This window comes from Ornithodoros turicata, chromosome 3, assembly GCF_037126465.1.
Source record: "Ornithodoros turicata isolate Travis chromosome 3, ASM3712646v1, whole genome shotgun sequence".
In the NCBI taxonomy this organism is placed as follows: domain Eukaryota; kingdom Metazoa; phylum Arthropoda; class Arachnida; order Ixodida; family Argasidae; genus Ornithodoros; species Ornithodoros turicata.
This window is the reverse complement of record NC_088203.1, coordinates 56635154-56659386: the sequence shown is the minus strand read 5'-3', so window position 1 is coordinate 56659386 and position 24233 is coordinate 56635154. Positions and strand designations below refer to the sequence as shown.

Genomic DNA, 24233 nt, shown 5'->3' with positions numbered 1-24233 from the left:
TAGCGCATCGTCTTCATCCTCTGCATTCTCATCGGTATCGTCATCCGCTCGACAACCGCGAGAGCACGGAATTAAACCTTCATTCTCATCCCGACCTTCTTCGGACTCAGTCGTCCCTTCTTAGTGGTCCTGACACCACAACTGGTGACCCAGACGTCGCAAGCTGCAACACCGCAATGTTCCCAGGCGACGGTTCCCAAGCATCCACCCCTGCCACGGTGGCAACATGCATGATTCCAAGCATCGCCCGTGTCGCTGTTCGGCTTCCCTCATTCTTCACCGCCCATCCTGACCTATGGTTGAAAATGGCCGACAGTCAGTTCGCGCTGGCTGGCATCACCCAGCAAGCTACGAAGTTTCACCACATAGTCAGCAACCTACCTCCGGAAATCGCGGTAGAAGTCACAGATATTCTGACGGCACCCCCCACCCCCAACGCCTACGACGACCTTCGGAAGGCCGTCACGGAGAAAATCATGACGTCGGAGCGCGAGCGCTTGCGCCAGCTGCTAGCAGCCGAAGAACTCTGCGATCGCAGACCCAGTCAGCTGCTCCGACGTATGCACAGCCTCCTCGGCACTCGGCTTCCAACCTTCGACCGATCCCTCCTGAAAGAACATTTGCTAAGCCGACTCCCTCAGCAGACACAAATGGTACTCGCGGCACTTCCCGACTCTTCCTCAGAGGCACTCGCTGAGGTCGCCGACCGGGTAATTGAGGTTTCACGAGCCACAATTGCCCACGTTCCCACCCCATCTCCTGCTTTTGAGGTCGTGCCGCCTTCCACTTCTGGCCACGTTCCCCAAGCGACAGAGCGACCCTCCTACCCTGTGCCTCCTTCGCCTGCAGATCCAGTTTTCCTTCTTTGTTCGGAAGTTCAGGAACGCCGACAGCTTATTGAGGATCGATCCGTCTTCCTTACCGCAGCCTGCAGGACGCCACCCTCGACCCCGCTTCCGAAGCCTTCGACCGCGCAGTCCCCGCCCGTCCTCCCCTCGCACGCGTCGCCTTTCATCACCACCCGCGAGCTGCCCATATTGTTTCTATCATTACAATTTCGGTGCCTCGGCGCGCAAGTGCACCGCCCCTTGCCAATGGCCGGGAAACGACATGGGGCGTCGCTAGCGGCGACAGGCGACACCCTCAACCACGCACCCAGTCGCCTGTTCTACATAACAGATCGAACTCCAAGGTGAAGATGCTCGTCGACACGGGTGCAGCCGTGAGCATCCTTCCTGTAACAGTGGCTCACAGTCGTCAAGCTCCTAACTGGTTCCTGACGGCGGTGAATAACACCAGTATTCCCGTTTTCGGCCAAAAATCTCTGACCCTCGATCTCGGCCTGCGAAGGCAGTTCACACGGTTGTTTACCATCGCCTCCATCAGTCAGCCCATCCTAGGCGCAGATTTTCTCGAGCAGTTTGGCGTTATAGTGGACCTTGCCCGGCGTCGCCTCGTGGACACTGCCACATCGCTCGCAGTGTACGGAATCAGCACTTCCACGTCCCCTCAATTTCACACCGAGCCACAGCGCTTGCATCGTAGTACGCCGACATCTTCAAGGACTTCCCGTCACTTACACAACCCACCCATTGGTCCAAGCCTGTGAAGCATGATGTCGTCCACAGGATCATAACCTCTGGCCAACCTGTGTCCTCGCGGTTCGGCCGGCTGGCCCCTGAAAAGCTGGCCATAGCCAAGAGCGAATTCCAGCACATGATCGACATCGGCGTAGTCAGGCGATCATCGAGCAACTGGGCGTCACCGTTACACATGGTCCCCAAGAAGACCGGGGACTGGAGACCATGTGGTGATTACCGCGCGCTAAACCTTACCACACTACCTGACCGCTACCCCCTTCCCAACATTCAGGACTTCGCCGTTAACCTCCAGGGCTCCACCACCTTCTCCAAAATTGATTTAACGAAGGCGTACCATCAGATTCCCATGGCTCCAGAAGACATCCATAAAACAGCAGTAACGACTTCATTCGGCCTCTTCGAGTTCCTTAGGATGCATTTTGGATTGAAGAACGCAGCCCAAACATTTCAGCGTTTTATAGATTCGGTGGGAAGGGGACTACCCTTCGTTTTTGCGTATATGGATGATCTGCTCGTCGCAAGAGAAAGCCCCGAACAACATCGTCTCCATTTACGCCAGCTCTTCGCGCACCTTGAAGAATACGGCATCATAATCAACGTGCAAAAGTGCCAGTTCGGAGCCCCTAGTCCCTAGAATTCCTTGGCCATCACCTCGATTGCAACGGTATCAGACCGCTGCCTTCGAAGGTAAAGGCCGTCCGCGAGTTCCCAAGACCGGCTACACTGCGCCAATTTCGACGCTACCCTTGGGCTACTCAATTTCTACCGGCGCTTTATTCCGAACTGCGCGTCTGTGTTGGCACCGCTCGAAGCCCTCCTACGTTCTCCCAGGAAGTCTTCCGATGCAGCCGGTTCTGCTTGGACGGCGAATGCCGAGGACGCTTTCCTGGCAGCCAAAGAGGCACTCGTCAACGCCGTCATGCTCATCTGTCCCCAGCAAGATGCGCCCACATCACTAGCGGTGGATTCGTCCGGCTCAGCCGTCGGAGCCGTGCTCCAGCAGCAAATCAACCAGCAGTGGCAGCCTATCTCCTTCTTTTCCGTCAAGCTCTCTCCGGCCCAACAACGCTACAGTGCCTTCGGCCGCGAACTCCTCGCTGTGTTTGCTGTCGTCAAGTACTTCCGCTACTTTCTGGAAGGTCGACCTTTTATGCTTTATACGGACCATAAGCCACTCGTCCACGCCTTTCGAGCTAGCGGTCAAAGCCACTCACTCCTGGAAATCCGTCAGCTAGCCTTTCTGGTGGAATTCCAAGTGACATTCGCCCACATCAGCGGCAGGCTAACGTACCCACCGACGCATTCAGCCGTATCAACGCTTTTCCGCCAGAAATCTTTTCGCTTGAACGTCTCGCATCTGAACAGCGCGCCGACGAAGAGCTCAGGGAACTTCGTGCGGCAAAACAAACATCGCTACAGTTGGAAGAGGTCACTCTTCCCGGCACCGCCTCCAACATCATATGCGATGTGTCAACCGGCGTTCATCGACCGTTCGTTCCATCCAGTCTCCACCGCCAAACCTTCCACGCCCTTCATGACGTTTCCCATCCTGGTATTCGCGCAACCAGACGCCTGATAGGCGACCGCTACACCTGGCCGGGCATGGCCAAGGACATCAACGTGTGGACCTCTCGCTGTATCACCTGCCAACGGACGAAGATAGTCCGGCACACGCGCTCTCCGCCCGGCAAGTTCCTTCCGCCGGACCGCAGATTTCAGATCATCTATATCGACCTTGTCGGTCCTCTACCTCAATCATCGGGTTTCCGCTACATCCTCACCATGGTGGATCGTTGCACCAGATGGCCGGAAGCGGTCCCCATCATCGACATGCGTGCCGAGACCGTTGCCCGCGCCCTTCTCGCCGCCTGGATCTGCCGATACGGTACCCCTGACCAAATCGTCACCGACTCAATTCGAGTCTTCCCTCTTCCATGAGCTCTGCAGTCTTCTTGGCACGACGCGCACACGCACTACTGCCTACCACCCTTTTGCCAATGGCCTTGTGGAACGTTTTCACCGGCAGATGAAAAGCTGCTTCCTTGCCCTTCGCCAACCCGAAAAGTGGACCAGCGCTCTCCCGCTCATTTTGCTGAACATCCGAGCCTGCCTCAAGCCGAACCTGGGCTGCTCCGCCGCCGAGCCCGTGTTCGGCACGCCTCTACGCCTTCCGGCAGACCTCGTCATCCAGCAACCTCCCACCTCCTCTGAAACCCAGCCGCAAGCCACAAGCCACTCTGAGTACGTCTCGCTCCTCCGTGACGTCTTCAAGACCCTTAGGCCTTCTTCCCCACGGTTCCCTTCCAGCCGGAACTCTTAACGTTCCCGCCACTCTCGCCGATGCCACGCACGTTTTCCTCCGGGCTCCCACCCCTCGCAAGACCCTAGACCCCCCCCCCCTACACAGGACCCTACCGCGTCATCTCCCGGTCCGAGAAGACCATTGTGCTTGACATAGGCGGCCGCCAGGACACAGTTTCGGTAGACCGCGTCAAGCCAGCCTTCGTCGAAAATGAAAGACTTCCCCCTTGCCCTCCAGACCGTCGACATTTCGCATTCTGGTGTAGTTCCGTAGACGGGCTTATGGCTTTTTCTAATTAGTCGGAGTATTCAGAAGAGAAATAATGCACTGAAATGAGAGAAGACCATATAGCGAATATAAAAAAACAAGAATTACAAGAATTTGTGGTCTAGAAGTTATTTTATATGCATCTGAACAACCCCATCTGACGCACTTGTAGCGCTAGAGAAACACGGGAGTGCTAAGCCTAACGGATTCGAAACTTGTCATCTTGCGAAAGGTAGGGGGCTAAATCACCTCACTTAGTTCAATAGTTCAATAGTTTATTGAAAACATCAAAAGCGTACATATAAGCAAATAAAGGACCGAGAGGGCAGGCCCTGTAAATCGGTCCTTATAAATAATCAGTGATGCATAAAATGAACGTGTGGGGAAACATTATTACACGTAAAAATTACATTCATCGTTACATAAGACAGCACTACATGCTACAACATATTATTATACATATTACAATGCTGCTATAAGAAGAAAAAAGGAAATAAAATAGAAAAAAAAAGAAAACATATGTCAGTGTCAGCTAAGGATTAACACAAGGAAATGTGAACAGTAGAACGGACTAGTCTCATTGTCAGGACCCGTGACGGATGTGCTATGTGTCGCGAAAATACATTTTACAATGGCGTTTAAATAATTGGAAGCTACCTAACGAGCGTATGGAAATCGGAAGACTGCTCCAAAGGCGAGCACCGAAAGATGAAAGAGAAAAAAACCCGTAGTTAGTACGATATGTTGGACATTGAAGTGATAAGAGCTGATTTCTGAGAGGGTAAGGCGTGGCGAGATGCCGGAGCTGCATCTGATATCTAACAGAAGATCCGTAGAATGCGGCATGCATCAGTTGAGAGACTTTATATCTCAGCAGATTAGATATGGTTGGAACACCTAACTCAGAAAAGGCAAAAGACACCGATTCCCTGGGACCAATGAAAAGAATAGTGCGTAAGGCCCTTTTCTGTGCCATGTACAAGGGATCAAGGTTGGAAGGATAAGTGAGACCGTAAACCTCTATGCCATAACTAATGTGTGAATGAATGAGGGCATAATACACAGTTAACAATGTATTAGAGGTCGCGAGGTGCCGAAGCTTGGATAGTGCGAACAAACCTCCCGCAATTTTACGACGAACAAGATCAATGTGATGATGCCAACTCAAGTTTTCATGTAGAACGAGGCCCAGGAAACGAACAGAGGGAACACGAGTAAGAACGTGACTGCCTAGCGAAATTTGATTATCATCTAGGACGACGTGCTTTTGAGGGGAATGAAAGACAACGTAGCATGACTTATCAAGATTAGCAGCTAATCTGTTCGATAACAACCAGTGATGAAGTTTACCAAGAACAAGGTTCGCTTTATGGAAGAGTGAAGCAAGCGTTTCACCCTCCACAAATATGTTCGTGTCGTCAGCGTAGAGAAAGCTGGTAGTGTTTAAATAATCTGGCAGATCGTTAATGTAAACAAGAAAAAGAAAGGGGCCAAGAATGGAACCCTGTGGGACGCCTGTGGACAAGGAACCCAAACGAGATTTCGTGCCATCCTGTTGGACAAACTGTTTCCTGTTGTGCAGAAAGTCCCGAAGCAGCCTGAGTGGCGTGCCTCTCACACCATATCTATGGAATTTTTGGAAGAGTATCTCATGGTTAATTAGATCAAAGGCCTTCGTTAAGTCAATAAAAATGCCCATGGTTAAAAGCTTTGCCTCGATGTTCATTCTAATTTTTTCTGTCGCATGTGCTAGGGCTAGTACTGTTGACCTATTTTTGCGAAATCCATATTGAGAGCAGCTAAATAGATTATTTGCTTCGAAAAAACATTCAAGACGCGCCAGGATTATTTTTTCTAATACTTTGCTAATCGGCGACAGCAGTGAAATGGGCCTGTAGTTGGATGTTACTGTGCTGTCTCCTTTTTTAAATATAGGCAGAACTTTTGCAATTTTCAGTTCTTCTGGGAAAACACCCTGTTCCAGACACTCATTGAACAATTTCGCAAGAGGCTCAGCAAGAAGATGACAAAGTCTCTTAAGGACCTCGGGGGAAATTTCATCGTACCCAGTTGACTTCAGCGGTTTTAGCCCTTGTATAACCGAAGTAACTTCTGATTTACTCGTTGGTGCCATAAAAAAGGAGGCGGGGTTGAATGAAGGAAGCGGAACACTAAGATTAGATACGTTACCCGGGCACACACGTGTAGAAACGTTGCAAAAGTAATCGTTGAATACATTGACGATATCACTTTGCGTAGTCACAGGAGCCCCATTGTGCTTAAGTAGGCGCGCACCTGGAGTATCGACATTGTTTTTCCTAGATAAAGCAGAGTTTATCGTACGCCAGAGACGCTTTGGATCACCAGCCGAGTGACTGATAGCAGATGCAAAGTGACATTGTTTTGCAGTCTTTATTATGCTTTTAAGAACGTTGTTGTACCTAGTGTACCTTGCTCGAAGGTTACTGTTCAATGGGGACAATCTTAATTTACGGTACAGATTGTTCTTGCGCTTTATGCTTCGGAAAATTCCTTTGGTTATCCAGGGTTGTCTTATCGTTGCACGTCGACTTTGCACAATGGGCATAGTGCAGCTGTCAATTATACCCGTGAGTGAGGTTAGGTTAAGTTAGGTTCTACAGATTGGGGGGTCTGGGGGGGCGCCCCCCCCCCCCGGCACGCACTAGGCGGTGCGGGCGTCGAGACTGTGCCTCGGGTTAGGTCAGAAAGTCCTCATCCAAGATGGCGGATTGCCTCGAAGAAACGAGCGATAAAATTAAATTTTTGTACGTTTGGTACGTTATACGACGTTGATTTTTGTTTCATTTCATCCGTAATTTTCTCATCTTTCTAGTAAAATCATCCGTTATTTGTTATAATGTAAAAATTTGTTATAAATGTTATAAATAAAAATATATTTTGTTATAAATCATTCGTTATTCCTACTTCCCTTTGTTTAAAAAAGCCATAAGCCCGGCTACGGAACTACATCCTCGCATTCTTCCCCTAAGCCCAAACGCGTTTCCTGGGGACCAGCTCCCTCGATGCGCCTCCGTCGCATCTGACGGCGGGGGGACACCTGTAGCGCATCGTCTTCATCCTCTGCATTCTCATCGGTATCGTCATCCGCGAGAGCACTGAATTAAACCTTCATTCTCATCCTGACCTTCTTCGGAGTCCGTCGTCCCTTCTTAATGGTCCTGATACCACAGGAGGTACCCGTAAGTGTGAATTGGCTGCACCTTGGGAAATCGTTGGGGTACGATACAGGCTGTCGACACCAAACCATTAACATCCCCGTGTTGCAAACCGTATGCCGGACCATGGTCCGGAGCCGACCGGGTCGGGTCGGTCGTCGCCAGCACACCGACGTTGGGTCGTCGCGCTGTGCTGCCTGGGATCGCCTGTTGAACGTCGTATCGAAATAGAAGTCAATAAAAAAGACCTACGACGGCAGGATGCTCAACACGCAAGCTGCGCTGGTAAGAGATAGTTTTGCCGTTTCCCTTCTGTTGTATTGAAGACAACGAGGTTGAATATGTATGACGTAATTCTCGCGCACTCGCGCCGGTATAGACGTACTTCTGGACTGCTGCGTCTTCCTCATGACGTTCTTTTGGACGGTTACCTATTACAACATTGGCGACGAGCGGGTCGACGGACTCTAGTGCAGCAATAGGCCATGGCATCACCGAGCCAAATCGGCACCATCGCCGAATTCAAGCCAGAAGTCACGTCAGCAGACGTCTACATCGAACGGTTCGAACTTTTCCTATTAACCGATGATGTTCCTCAAGCGAAAAAAGTTCAAACCTTCTTAACGGTAATAGGTGAAAAGGCTTATACGACATTACGTAACATAATGTCCCCGGAGCAACCCAGCAAAGCGAAGTATGAAGACTTAGTGAAGACGATGAAGCAACACTACGGCCCTAAGCGTTCGATCGTTGCAGAAAGACAATATATCTCATTTCATTGTAGCTCTCAAGGAGTTGGCCGCAACTTGCAATTTTGGCAACTTTTTGGACGAGGCGCTTCGTGACCAGTTCGTCACAGGGCTTCGTAACAACGACATAAGATGTCGTCTTTTGTCGCTCGACAACAGCAATGCAACGTTTCAAAAGGTGTGTGCTACAGCCTTGGCCATGGAAGCAGCCGCGGAACAGACAAAACAGATGAACCTGAAAGACAGCGAGCTTCCACCAGACTCTGCGCAAGTGACAGCCGACGTCCACTGGCAAGGGAAGCACACGACTGTAGGTGAGAAGCAGCGGAAGGACGTTACTAGAAAATGCTATCGCTGTGGAGAATTGCATGATCCAAAGCTATGCTCGTATCGTGACAGTATTTGTGTTCGAAGAAAGGGCACATTTCTAGAGCTTGTAAGACGGCTGAAACCCGTAGGAGACGAAACCGTAACTCGAAGCGTGATAGAGCAAGATGCAATAGAGCATCTCTCATTGTATAACGTGCAAGGGAAAAATAAGGCGTATAAAGTGCAAGTACAACTAAATGGGAAACAAGTATCCATGGAGCTGGATACTGGTTCTGCCGTGTCGATCATGGCTGAAGACTAATACCGATCGCTTTTTGGCAGATTTGAGTACAAAACGGTCGATTTATCATTGACTACTTACAATGGAGGTACTGTACCTGTTCTTGGAGTTGTTGACGTAAATGTTGAGTGCAACGCAAGTAAGCACTTACTACCGTTAGTGCTTGTACGTAACGTGAGTGGAGTTAGAATGACAGCGCTAATCGGACGGGACTGGCTTAAGATAGTGAAAATTGACTGGAATCAGGTGCTTCAAGTCAATGTGAGTTTGTCAGAGAAACTGAGGGCCAAGTACAAAGAAGTGTTGAGTAGTGGCCTTCGTACAATACAAGGTTTTCAAGGGTCAGTTGTGCTCAAAGAAAATGCACAGCCTGTGTTTTGTAAGGCCAGACCAGTGCCTTATTCACTAAAGGAAGCGGTGGAGAATGAGTTGCACAATCTGGAAAAGGATGGCATAATTTACAAAGTCAAGCACAGTGATTGGGCCACACCCATAGTAATAGTTCCAAAGCGGGAAGCTAATACTGTAAGAATGTGCGGAGACTACCGGGAAACGGTAAATCCAGTGACACCATGTTCAGCACTATCCTCTTCCACTTCCTGACGACATTTTTTCGTCTCTAGCAACGGGTAAAGTGTTTACAATCCTGGACTTGAGGAAGGCATACTTACAGTTAGAGTTAGACGCACGGTCACAGGAACTGTTAACGATACCACCGCATTTGGGCTTGTTTCGTTTCCGCCGTTTACCCTTTGGTATTACCAGTGCTCCAGCCATGTTTCAGGCTGTGATGGATCAAATACTACAGGGTATACCGGAAATAGTGTGTTACGTAGATGACATCTTGATAGCGGGAAAATATATCCATGAGTGTTCCAAAAGGGTCGAGCAGGTGCTCGAGAGATTGAGAAAACACAATGTGTGTGTCAACCTTATGAAATGCCAATTTTTTAAGTCTAAGGTTCAATACTTGGGACATGAAATAGATGGAAAGGCGTTACATCCATCACCACAGAAAGTTGAAGCCATAGTGAATGCCCCTAGTCCGACAAATGTAACAGAGCTTAAGGCATTCTTAGGAATGTTAAACTTCTGCGGGAAGTTTATACCTAACTTAGCTGCGAATGCGGAACCTTTGTACAACTTGCTAAAAAAAGAAAGGCCATGGGTCTGGAACGAAAGTTGCCAAGGTGCTTTCGAAAACGCAAAGGAACTATTATGTAGCAACCAGGTTTTAGAACTGTTTGATCCTCAGCAAGAGATTGTGTTGTCTTGTGATGCATCATCATACGGATTAGGAGCTGTGATTTCACATGATGTGCAAACACTTTGAAACCCATAGAATACGCGTCACGGACATTGTCAGCAAGCGAGCGGAATTACGGTCATATTGAAAAGGAAGCTTTGGCCATTGTGTATGCGGTAAAGAAGTCTGAGAAGTATCTGTTGGGTCGATGTTTTACCATCATAACTGGTCATCAGCCCCTGACATCCTTGTTTGATCCGTATCGACATGCAAGTAGTGTAGCAGTAGGACGGGTGCACCGATGGTTAAATATTCTTGCAAATTATCGCTACGAAATCGAGTATCACAGGGGCAGTGAAATAGCAAACGCGAACGGTCTCTCAAGGCTACCTTTACGGGACGTTGGGAAAGGCGAAGAACACAGTTACTATTTTTCCCCTATCAGAGTAGGTCCATTGACAGCTAGCTGAGGCTACAGAAAATGACAAGTGCCTGACGGAAGTAATGAGAATGATTTCTCAAGGATGGAAGTTTTCAGACGCACTCCACCCATTCTTCCTGAGGAGACTTGATTTATTTGTAGAGCAAGGGTGTGTGATGTGGAATCATACAGTAATTACACCCGGCTCTCTCCAGTCAATGGTAATAGATTTGTTGCATGAACAACATCCAGGCATATGTAAAATGAAAGCTATAGCACGTGGCGTTACTTGGTGGCCAGGCACGGATACACAGATAACGGAAAAGGTACAGAGTTGTGTAATATGTCAGAGCGTACGCCCAGCATCTTCTCCCGTTTTTTTACGGTCGTGGCCAATCCCATCGGGATGTTCGGAAAGAGTTCATGTAGATTTTGCGGAGAAAGAAGGTACATCGTTTTTACTACTGGTGGACTCTTACTCGAAATGGTTAGAAGTAAAAATAATATCCAGTACAACTGCCCGTAAAACTGTAGAATCTGTGAGGTCCATTTTTGCTTCATGGATTGCCGAAACAAGTTGTGTCGGACAATGAACCACAGTTCCGATCAGAAGAGTTTGCAAATTTCCTAAAATTGGACGGAATGGAGCAAGTACTAACACCATCGTATCATCCCGAATCGAATGGCGCTGTGGAAAGAGCAGTGCAAACTGTTAAAACATCACTGTTAAAGCAAGTGTTGGAGGATGAGGAGGTGGGGACAAAACGGTCTTTGCAACATCGTTTGGACAATTTTCTGTTTGCATATCGTTGTACACCGCATGCTTTTGTAAGTAAAAGCCCTAGTGAGATATTCCTTGGACAAAATCTTCGTAATAGATTAAGGATGATAAAACCAGAGGAACGAGGCATGTTTGAACAACGAAGGCAAATCATTAAATGTAGCGCAGACACGAGACGTCGGGAGTTGACAAAGTTTTCGGTTGATGAAAAGGTTTTGGTGAGAACTGTTCGGGGGGAACAAGTGAAATGGCTGCTAGGGAGAAGTGTAGCAGTGAAATCTTCAGTGACATACCTTGTTGATGTGTTTGGGAAAATTAGGTGTGTACACGCAGATCATTTGAAGAAGTATCAGGGCAAAGTGTCTGGTGGGGAAACTCGCATCCAGTTGCCGTACTGTGACGAACTGACTGCTGACAGTGAAGACTTTGATTCGCCTGTGGTGACTGTTCGTCGTTCATCCAGAGTTAGTAAACCTCCAGACCGACTGACGTACGCGTGACTTTTTTGGTGACTTTTTTGGGACATTTTGGTGTGTATCTGGTGTTGTCGGTTGTTTTGAAATGGGGGAGGAGTATTGTATTGAAGACAACGAGGTTGAATATGTATGACGTAATTCTCGCGCACTCGCGCCGGTATGTTCTCTTCTTTCTTTTTGGGTCAAGTCGTCTGAGAGTAAAGATGTACTTCTGGACTGCTGCGTCTTCCTCATGACGTTCTTTTGGACGGTTACCTATTACTACAACTTCTATTTTTCTATTTCACTGAAAAATAAAATGAAAATTTATGTATCGTTATTCGTGTCGAGCTTATCGTTCAGCAGATACCAAACTTGCAATTCTGGTATCTGTAAACCAGTAGGCGGAATGGTGCTAAAATCATTTGCCTGTGACGTGGGCGCCAGAGACCGCTTTCGTCAGACGCACATTTCGCACGACAGAGAAAGTCACGTGGTATTTTTGGAAGTCCGCGCACATTTTGTTTTTGGACACAGGAAAAAATAACGGGTAATAAGTAGGGACCAGAGGTCGGCATTTTGGCTCACGATCACTCACGATCACAATCATCTGATAAGAGCGTGTCGATCTCACACTCACTACAAACTTACGCGAAGGCCGATATCGCGCCCTGTATCGCAATATTGTGATCCCAATATTTTCGGGAGCTTGAGATAATCAAACTGCTCCCGGCGATAAAAGTTTACGATCGCAGATGATCACGATGCCAGACGGACTTCGTACAAATCATTATGACTTATTGCACTCTCGCGATCACGATATCAGCACGCGATGTCAGTTATGGCATATTAGTGCACTCATATGATAATGTTAAAAATCACACCCGGAAATGTACGCCTGAGTTACTTGATTTCAAAACTTGTTTGTGGCGCGACCTTTACCATGACTGATTGTCATGCAGGGGCGGTGTTCCACTGAATATATATCTCAGGCATATGTTCGATGAACGATGGACCACGTGTGGTTCCGAACCTTTATAACAAATTAGAAACACGAGAATTATTCTCTACTGCTTCATTTTGAAAAGCCCTATTACCAATTATAGCTGCAAGAGTGCAAAGGCGACAAGACAAATTCACAGGGATAATGGGCCACAAATCACCAAAGAAGTTCCTCATACATCCTCGCCATGTACGTTGTTGTTGACATAAATTACTGCACCAAATAATCAAATCCGAACACACGGGTAGAATGGACCCTTTGGCAAAATTATAATGCATACAATGCAATTATGATGCATGATACGCTTCCTTGACTGAAAGAAAAAAAAATTGAAATGTGCGAGTAAGCGGCATGCACGGTTGCAATACCGAAACACGGTACCCCATCGGTTAATTTTACAACGTGCTCTCTTGCCTCTGGCAGGGAAAACAGAAATAAATATAAATGCCGAATAATACAGAAATAAAATACCGAATAAATAAACACCGAAACACGGTACCCCATCGGTTAATTTTACAACGTGCTCTCTTGCCTCTGGCAGGGAAAACAGAAATAAAGATACAGTAATGCAAAACGTTCCAGAAAGCAAGCGCGAATGTGGAGCAGCAATTTGAACATCAACGTTAGACTGGCGTAGCGACGCAAGGACAGTGATCGCGGACTCAAGGGCAACCTCCATGGAGCGAATGTAGAGCGAAAAAGCTCCGAACTTCGCTCAGCGTCGGATGCCCTGCGCGAGGCGTCAAAATGTGAGCGTTCGCTGGCCCATGCCAGATTTTTTCGCCCAGCGTCCGCGTTTCCGGAAGCGTCAACTGCGCACGAACACAGGGCTGGCCAATCAAGGCACTCTTCCGCTAGGAATCTGCGCCAGCCGCGCTGCCATGTCGTCTGCACCAGAGCCGTCTGCCAGAGAATGATATATTAAAAAGGAGTCTGGCCATTAATGGGTCATGCCTATACCTGAAGCTCCGCCCACTTTTTCAGCTTTCCGACCAATGAAGTCTTGAAATATGAGGCGCTATCAATCAGCCTATCCTCACTATTTGCCCCCTTATCCAACATGGGCAGCGCCATTTTGGGTGGCAAGTGGATTGGATGGGATTGAAATGGATAGCTCTCGCAATCTGCAAAATTGGTGGATTTTTTGTGCAAATTTGATGAGCGCCACCTAGGGAGCGTAAGGCTCGTCGGGAATTGTCGCCTGCTTCCGTTGTTGTGCCCACTGGTTGTACGGGTTGTACCGCTGCCGGCAGAACCACCTGCTGGGACACGTTCTGTTGTCGTTATGATTTTTAAACAAATCTACATGTATGTTACTGCACACACTTTTTTTAGAATGTAGTCGCAAAATTTGTTAGATTAAGTGCATTTTTTTGAGCAACTGATTTCACTAAGCCTTCACCTTGTACTCTGGCAACAGTAACATCAGAGCATGATTTACCGATGCCGTCCGCTGGTTTTTCGTCCCATGGAGCTGGTGCCGGCAAACAACTGGCGGCGGAACGCGCGTGGCAGTCTGCCGCGCGAACTTCGTTGCAAGAAATCTGCTCCATGGACGTTGCCCTTCACGCGATAACGGCGTTGAAGCGAACGATTTCGTGTAAAGCCGTACACAGTTGTTCCTGTACACAGAGACGCGTCAGCATGAGTGCACAAAAGGAGCTCACGATGTCTGAGTGCAGCGTGAGTGCGATCACAATAATCGCGGTCCTTCGCGTTTCCATGCCAACGTGATGGCAAATTATCGCAGAGGTGCTGCCACGCGGTGTGAAAACACGCGGGACTCACGCAATCCGCGATCGTGATTGTGCATATCGTGAGTTATCGCGAGCATGAGTTATTTTGCCGACCTCTGGTAGAGACTTGTACACATTCTAATTCGTCACCTCGTGTCAGCTTCCACAACTTCACTATTGAACACTTTTATTTAGTCCTAATAATTAAAAAGTTAAAGTATTCATTTTAACGCATGAGTTAGGAAACAAAAATATGCTGAATATCGTGCAAGGCTGGTAACATTATGCAGACGGTCTCGGTCCAGTGCGATGCGAAGCGGCGTGGCATTTTTTTCTTTTTTTTTTTTTTTGCGTGGGGTTTAACTGAAACACCCTGTGTACTTTACGATGCATGCTGGCTATGTTAGGGAACGTAACTGTTGCACTGTCTTTATAAACATTCGGTAACAGAGTGCCTAGCGTAACATGTTGCCTAGAGAAGGATACAGCTGCGGGAAAGTAGCGGCATGGTATCTTCGTTCCCGACAGTTTCGGCCACCCGTGTAACCATTCGCGTAACCATTCGCCGCACTACCGAGCCTTTTACGGCAATTTGCCTATGTCATCTGACACTTCTCTTTGGATTATCACGTGGTGCGAAGGTGAGTGGATGACGCTCCATCAGTATAACGTTTGTGTCACCGATAGCACAGCATGTGCACTGCGTTATAAATGAGTGCCTTTCGCCACTGCTGAGCCCTTTGATCTGCTAAGCACACGTCATAATACCAGGCAAACAATGTCGGGGCGATAATAGCGCAGAGCGCAATGGACTGCAGGAGTCCCAGAGAGATGATTTCTCGTACCACAAACAAGGCGTTTCTTTTCACGCTTACCTACACGGCTGCTCTCTGCTTAGGATGTGCTGGTTTGGTAAGCCACTTTTTCTTCCTTTTACACTTCCTTCCTTTTCTATTTTTCTTGCTCGTTTCTTCGAATCCCTATTTCTCTGGAATATGAATACTTTGAAGGCTTTTATATGTCTTCTTTTTTTTCTTCTGGGTATTCGGTAGGAAAGCTATGAATGCTTCATAAAATAATTGCGCATGAGGCAGTAAAGACAGATACGTGGAGTGTCACTGTTGTGGCGCTATGCATAGTGATACAATAAGAAGAATATTCTACAGAATTCTGAAGTCAAATTACTAAGAAAATGACTAAATATGGCGGATCCTGCCATCTCTCAGAGTAAATGCTGTGGAGTATCTGTCCTTTAAATGCGACAAAGATTTCAAATCTCACGCGGTGATTGAGTTGGCGGGATCCGAACCCACGACCCCCGATTTCCGCTCAGGTTACACCAGCTAACACCAGTTACACCAGCTAATCTCTCATCAAACTACCAAGCCACGATGGGAAATACGGGGACACACACTCACCCACAACACATTCTCTCTCACATTCTTGCCAGTCACTCACACAGACGAACAGAGCTGTGGTAGGCATCTTTTTCGTTGTAACGTAGTAGATACTACAACGTTACTACTAGTAGTTTTAATACGACGTAGTATAGAAACAAATAAGAAACACGTAACGTAGGCCTAATAGTACTATTAGGCCTACGTTACGTGTTTCTTATTTGTTTCTATACGTCACTAGGCATCTTCGTTATTTGTTCAGTTGCAAGACCACAACCACTATATATGATGATTGGGGAGTTTCATCGCCATGAGTGATACTCACGTCATTGGATTTGTTGCCATTGCAATAGGAAAAATGGCTGCCTTCATTAGGAATCACGAAGTGAACCTTGTATGCGTATAATTTATTTTCCCGAAATTACGGTTCCACTCCTAAAATAAGGTGCGCGTTCGTTTCACCATGAGCCGATACGCTGCAAAAGTACATAACCAATTTGCTGGTACAAATTGGTCAGAGACGTCGTCCCATACTGAGGTTAAAGCGCCGGTTAAAGCGCCAAAACCGCCCAGGGCAACTCTTCCTTTTTATGAAATTTGTTGTAGATAAAAGGAAACACCCTCTATAGGTCACCTTTTCCTGTCACTTTTTCTGTAACTCTATATTTAATGTGAATTTTGCTTCGGATCCGCCGTAGGGATTGGTCTTTTCTCTGACGGGGGTCGCCCAGTTGGATCTGGCTGAAATCTACAACTCTAACGTCGCATCGGTATCTCACCTGATAACGTGCAGGTCCGTCGGGACAGTGCTCGGAGCTCTCATTGGTAGGTATCCTTGTACTGTTGGGGACACGGTTAGCTAAAATTGCCTACCAGTACTTCGCCGTCCCATCTTACCTCGGTTGCGCTTGAAAGTGTGTCAATAATGTATTTGAACGTGGACCATGTAGAGCGCGTGTTTATTACTCAAAAGAAATAGTCTTGCAACATCTGGATATTAGAGGTGCAATAGCGGAATGCTGATTTTAGACAACCGCGTCCCCTGCAGTGCATATCACTTACCATGCGGTATGTTTGGATTTCTTTTGAAGTGGAAACGTCTGTAATTTCGGTTTGGTTTGCAATGGAAAAGGCAAATACAAGTTTACGATGCAACGAAATTGTGCCGAATTTCATGACGCGATAACTCGGTGAGTAATTATAAACCGATAGCAACCACCCGATTAAGTCCAGATGGCTTACACGTGTAAGATTCTAGCTAATAAGGTCATTGCGGCGTCTCACGCAATCTCTGTGAGTGGACGGCGCCTGCGAGAGACATAGAAATATAGGGGTAGTCCACCTTACGGAGAGCCTATCTCGCGAACGCGTGTAGCTAGGACGCAGACGCAGGTGTTGTTGGAGAGCGCTTGAGAGGTTCTACCATGACCTTAAGCGATATTAGCCTCAACAACAATCACCAAAATTTTATCAATTTTCAAAGTTGAAATATCAAAACTTTGCCAGAATGTCGGCATATATGGAACGAAAATATGATCAGAATCGAAAGAAACGTCAATCAGAAGAAAGGGCGGGTCGAGAGGAACCCAAATAGCCTCCAAAGTCCGGCACCGAGTGATTGACAGAGCTACGGTGGCGCCGAAGAAAATTAGCGGCGGAGGCAAATTCGACTGCCGGCGCGCACAGCTAGCCCTTACCGTCTAATAAGAAATAACTAATGAATGGAATACATACATGAATACAGACTTGTATTTCTTTCATTAAAATCTCGCAAAGCTGCAAAGGCATCGGAGATCGCGATGTTTTCATGTAAAACACTGCGGCTTGAACACAACTAAGTCCGCCCCAATATACGTATATATATATACATACTATATACTTTCGTCTTCTGTCTCCCATTTATTTCAACTATAATTACTTAGCCGTCCGATCCAACTCCAACTTTTCAAGATATATATATATATATATATGTATTTATACAGGGTGTCCCAGAAAACGTGTCATTGAATTATAATTAAAAAAACTACGCCCCCTAGAATCATGCGGTCAACGGCATTTGTTCTTATTAGGTTTTTGCCACCTTGTAAAGTTAATGTCATGTACCCCAAGTTTAATTATGCAAATATTTGCGAACTGAACTCAGAAATTTGCCAAGGGAAGGTCACTTTTTTACCCCACCAATATGAGGAGCGTGTCGGATTCACTCAAATTCATGGTAATTGGCAGTGATATTCACGAGCTATCCCATCGGAAAAAAATAGCCGAATATCATGCTTTTCGGAGCACCGGACGAAAGGAGGTTCCGAAGCCAGCCCACAGTTGATAGTAGAAAAAGTAACAGTTCCGAAAATTGGGAGAGGGAAAGCATTACCCCAGCGAAAGTCGGACGTGATAAGCCATGCCTGCGTTATCTCGTTCTTCGATGCCGGGTGGGCTGGGTTTCCAACCTCCTTACCAGCTCCGGTGGCGCAGCGGTAACGCGTGCGCTTGGAGACTGGGAGGTCAGCGGTTCGAATCCGCGGGCCGGCTGTGCCGTCTGGGGTTTTTCCTGGGTTTCCCTCAGATGTGTAATAGGCGTATGCTGGCACAGTTCCCCTGAAGTCGGCCCATGGACGCAGCTATCCTCCCCCCGAGCGGTTTCCGCTCGGTCTTCCACTTCACCCTTTCCTCTCCACCACCTTTTCCTTCCCGAGAAGCATGCCGCCTAATCAGGCAGGCAGACCTCTCGGGTTCCTCCCAACGACACTCCTCCTCCTCCCCCCTCCTCCAACCTCCTTTCGTTGGACTGACAGATTGCGCTGAAAATTTCGTCGTGCCCTATTCTGTGCGACCTCCGTTGAGCATGATGTTCGGCTATTTTTTCCGATGGGATAGCTCCTTTCAGGATAGCTCCTGAATATCCCTGTCAATTATTATTAATTTGAGTAAATTAGACACGCTCTTCACATTCGTGGGGTAAAAAAGTGACCTTTACTAGGCAAATTTCCGACTTAAGCTCGCAAAAATTTACATAATTAAACTTACATTACACGACATTCACATGAGGAGGTGGCAAAAACCCAGTAAGAACAAGTACCGTTGACCGCATGACTCTAGGTGGTGTAGTTTTTTTATTATAATTCAATGACACGTTTTCTGGGGCACCCTGTATATATATAGTTGAAATAAATGGGAGACAGAAGACGAAAGTAGGGGAAGTAACAAAAAACGGGTTTATTAAAACTTAAAAATGATAAAAGTTAGAGAGGATGTCTACGTTACGGCGGAAGCTCCGCATTTTTCGGGACGAAAGAGCTAAATGTGGCCACGAGGCTGATAAGGGGCTAGAGAATGACGTCATGGTCGATTGGGGGAAATTCCCGCCACCTGGCGGTTGTCAATTGGGGAAATTCCAGAGTGCTTTTGTGTCAGGTCCAGGAGTGGGGTCATCGTCCTTGTGGGTCAGTGGGGATTTTGATCCGGCTGAAACGAGAAAAGGCAACAGGGTCTTATCTATGTTGTTAAACTTCTTATCATTGACAGCATGCCAGGGTCCTCGTTAATGGCCGATCAGAATTTGTAAATTAGATAGGATTCCCGTTGTTCCCGGGAGCGGTCGGAGATAAAGTTCGACTGGAGAATAAAAACTGAGGCTTCGTTGATTGAATGTTCTGGTTGTTTGAAATGGCGTGAGACTGCAAGATTAGGTTTCTTGGTTACATCCGATCGGTGATTGTTGAATCTAATTCGGAAAGAAGTTTTTGTCTGACCCACGTATTGGGCCCGGCATGTGTTGCATTGGATTACATAGATAACGTTGCATGAGTTACAGTCTACGTCTGCGTTGATCTTGACGGTAAAGTTGGAATTCGTACTTCTGACCGTTTGTGCGGTCTGCATTAACTTGCAAATCTGGCATCTCCTGCCATTACATGGATGACAGCCCGCCGGAGGGCTAGTGGGTTCGCCTACTTTAGAGCGAACCAAGCTATCTTGTAAGTTACGTGTACGTCTGTAAGCGACACGTGGTGGATTAGGAAATATGTTTTTCGTGCGTTCTGACTGGAGAAGGATACTGTGGTGGCGGCTAAGTATGTTGTTAATGTTTGGGATATTTCCGGCGAATGTTACAGTTAAGTTCACATAATTACTTTCTGATTGGTTTCGTCTTTTGTCGAGTACGCTTAGATGGTTTGCCTTGCGAGCTCTGTTGAGAGCATCTTGAACTAGATCGGGTGGATACTGACGACCGACAAAGGTTTGTTGCAGCTGTTCTAAATTTCTGTCCAGATCGTCGTCATTCGAACAGATTCTCCTATACCGAAGAGCTTGACTGCAGGGGATGACCAGATGACCGCGCCCGGCGATCCGCGCCGGGCGCGGATCGCCTTGTATCGCCGCGGATCGCCTTGATCTCTTTCCCTTGTAGATAACCCTCTCCCATATATAAAGCTTGTTCTTGTCACCAAACCCCAGTCCCGTCGAAGGCAGCGCTGACTGCCGAAACGTCGACCCCTATCCCTATATGTGTTAACAAACTCCCCTTTGTGTTTTCCTGTAAGCTCTTTGTCGTCTTCTGATTTTTCCTGCTTATTTCATTCTCGTGGTCAACCGCCCTCCTAAGCTTCTAATCTATATATATATATATTCGTCCAACGTTCTCTTTCTGATGGACAAGGACAATGTCAAAGTCGTTATATTTTTAAAGGAGCAATGAATGCCGCGCCCATAAATGTTTGTTTTGGGTGTGGCGTACGCGCAACGAGCTTGAGCCTTGCCATACATAATTACATCAAGTCCCAGTTGGTGGTACGCCTTCCGACCCTCAAAGGACTGTAAGTACCCTTCCGTCGGCAACACCAGCAGAAGTATCGTCTTGCAGCGGCACATGATAATAGTGAGTTTTCGTACGTCGGAAGGTGTTTACCATAAAAATTCCTAAGCTTGCTAAAATTGCTAGGCAAAATAAATGCATAAATTAATTATAATAATAAATAACTGATAAATACTACTACTACCCATAATAATAATAATAATAAGCTTCTATTTGATGACTTTCTTTACCGTGGCGTTGTGGTAAAGCTCCTCCGATGTCACTAGTGGTTTTGTTACCGCGTTTATCGTAACACAGAAATCCGCACACTGACGAATGGCTTCGCCATTCTCTTTGATGCTATCACTAGAGGCGCTTCGCACTCACTGTGATGTTCGCCTTATGAAATGACTGTCATCATGCGTCATACCCTCATCGGTTGCCAGTCAACTTGGTTCTTACCACCGCGGGTCACTCTCTAAAGCCTCCGTGCCCTTACTCCCCTTGTCATAAGGCCTGCACGGTTTTCCTTGTCCGGACAGTACATCCAGTGGTGGGAGTCGCTGTTCCATTGAGTTTCGACCACCTGCAGTTTTCCTTGAACTTTCGCACCTTGAGTTTTCGCTGTTTTGCCCTGAATCCAATGTAATTCAATGTAATTCAAGGTAATCAATCATGCCATCACTCCAGGAGTGTACCCCATCCATTTCTATCGAGATGGCTCTTGATGTAGTTGAGTAAGCGTGACGCTACAAGACATTAGCTCGAGCTGGGGCAGTGTCATGTTCTTCATAGGCGCAATTCGTGATTTTTTCAGCAACAACGTGCTGGGGGTATAACATCCCTTACACACAGATATGTTGCTACGCCATACACTACTGTGTTGGCATCAGGGAAGATGTGCAGTACTCTCTTAACGATGATGCCGTCTATGCTGTGTAAATAAAGCCGTGGTACTTGGATGTGTGGTAGAAGCCGTGTGTCTTCGCAGAGCTCTTACCATTCCTATCGTAAGTTGTTCGGCAGAAGGTCGTCCTAGTCAACCTTGAGGTCCCAGGGTCGTTGAAAACATATGTTGGCCCTTGCGAGAATGGGCGGAAGGAGACTCATCGTGTCGCACAGTCTGGCCGTACATCGCAGCACGATTCTTTGGTATTGTGCATTGCAGTGAGAACTGCTGAACAGTGTCGGCTGAAAACGTTAAATAGTCCATTTGTGGGTTCCACGTAAAGCCATTCTCTTTTAGGATACCTGTTGTCTGACCCAAATGCACTACCCCCGTTGCTTCCTTCTCGAATCGGCTGCGTATTGTAATGTTGTTGGAAGCACACCTGTGGAGCTTCACAGAAGTAGGTTGCACTATTGTGTTAGCTTCTCGGCAGGGCTTGCTGGCGCCGTCCTCAACCGACGCTCCTGGTAAGACATCAACGACACAGAGAGATTCCATTAGCAAGGCGCTGGTGACGGGATAATCGTCTTTCGTTGACTGTATGTGGTGTTGTAGTGTCGCTGGTGATACGAAGGGGCTCGACCAACACCACCTACATAACACAAGGCCTCTTCATGCAGGCCGTGACGTCACGCTAGTTGTCCCTCGGCTGCTTCCCTCTCATACTTGGACGGTCGCCAGAACGTGCCTCAGCAAGCGAGGTCGCGCTCTTGTTGTTGAAAGCGAAGTTCTAACGAACGTAATGGAATTTAGGCTCAACTCAGGAACAAGGACAACTGGTGAATGAAGCACTTCTAAGTTTATATATTTATCCGAACGTTGAAAATACTACTTTACTCCTTCGAACACTTAAATTGTTACATAAAACCTTAACTGCGATTATGGGTTTCTTTCAATGTGGAGAAACATCACGCACTTGTCGGTCACACTCATTGTCCAAAATTGGTGTTGCAGATGCCTCCTAACTTGCTTTTTAAGTCGTCATAGAAGAGACTGAATTCTTCATTACTTCTTCTCTTCAGGTTCCTTGTGAATTTTCTAGGGCTTTGTGAAGGGTCGTGTTCTTCATCCTGGCGCGTTTGGTGTTCGTTGATTCGCGATGAGCACGCGTAGATGGCATGTAGACCGGGCAGTTTGAATAAACCGAAGGCACAGCACCTGGCACCAGTCGTCGTCGATCGCTTTCGATTTCAGTCGTCTTCCCAGTGGTCCCATCGCTGTGCGTGAGTTTCGCGACAATTCTGATTGCTGAAAATGTAGTTCGCAGACCTGCGAGAGAATGAGGATGGCCGTATTACAATCAACATGTAAGCAACCCCACAGCGCATTCCAGGGGCAGTGGCTTCAAGTTTACTTACATACTTTGGAGCGAACGTTCGGTTTAAAATCTGCGCGTTGAATCGCCTTCTGCTATGATTCTTTGAGAGCTTCATCCTTGGGAAACTAGAACACATGCACTATTGGGCCCTCGTCGTTGTTGTCTCGACAGCGAGGAACGCAGCACCGGCCTATGTGGAACTGATTCACCAACATCGTTTCAGTTAACGGACACTGCCTATTTCTACATAGAGCGTTCCAAAAGCATACGTACCTGTCACTCTAGAAACCTGACAATGCAGCACGCGACGCACACGCCAAAATCTCACGAAACAGACATTAGAAGCATGGAGAGGTGACCGGTAAGTTGCACAACGCTTGCATCAGCATGCGTCGGGCCATCGGACTCCGGTTCAGGCTTGGGTAACTAGCGTTTCGTCACACGCAGGTGAGGGAAGCATGAAGATGCCTTGTGTTATCTAGGTGGTGTTGGCTCAACGTAGTTCCCACTGTCTCCCTTGACATCCGATAACTTGCAATGTCCGATACGGGATACCAGGTGGTGTAGGGGTTTCGGTGAAACAGAGAAATCCAAGTGTGTTTGTCCCTGTCGCAGTCGTTGATGGTTAGTTGTATTAATGCCATCTCAATGCCAGTGCGTAATATCACCCGGCACTTACGGAAACATAACAGTATAGCAATAGCCCAAGTTCAAATTAGGACGCTTTCCATACAGTCCTTTAGAGACTGGGCGTTAGCTTAACGGCATGAAAGGGAAGAATCTTGCGCCGGTTGAACCTTCAAAGTTTTTCTCATACCTTATCAAGTATCAGTAAGTTGTGCATACGTTTTATACACAAGGTATCAGACTATGTTTGAAAACTTGCGGGAAAGGAAGGGGTTAGGGTGGTTATTAATGCTGGTAGGAAGTTATCTTCCCTTCCTGCAGTCGCCAACTCTGAGGTTTCCAACCGTCCTGATAAGTGTATTACCACGGTCCATTGATACTCTCTCTGGTCAGGAAACTCCGCCGGAGAACAATAGGTCAGGTTTGCCTAGGGAGAACCGCCGCCGCGCGGAGGCGCGCGCGTCGATACTTGGGGAGAAAACGCCAGCTGATACGGGTAAATGCCTCTTCTTTTGCCTGCGTTTTGACCAGTGTAGACGCTTCTTCCTGAAATTCAGGTGCATCCTTAGACTGTGAATAGATTTCGGCTAATCTATGCATGCCGCAGACGTGTTGTATCCCAGCGTGTCGCTCGGGATATGACAATTCTGGTGAAAAAGTATAGTTTTTCGCGTTGCCGATTGATGCCATCAAGCGAGACAAGTGGAAGCGTTCGATACCTCAGAAAGAGGACTCGCGTTTCAGCTTTGAGTCAAAGTGGACACGTGTGTGCGAGAAGCACT

General features: G+C 47.3%; 1 protein-coding gene across 1 annotated transcript in view; it reads left to right on the top strand.

Moving 5' to 3' along the window:
• Positions 1-15154: 15154 nt before the first annotated feature.
• LOC135387122 (sodium-dependent glucose transporter 1-like) overlaps positions 15155-24233 on the top strand; it is a 46297-nt gene continuing 37218 nt past the window's right edge. Inside the window, exons 1-2 of the mRNA XM_064616500.1 lie at positions 15155-15280; positions 16464-16590. Coding sequence (XP_064472570.1) covers positions 15176-15280; positions 16464-16590 — 232 coding nt within the window. The 5' untranslated portion in view covers positions 15155-15175. The remainder of the gene's footprint in view (positions 15281-16463; positions 16591-24233) is intronic.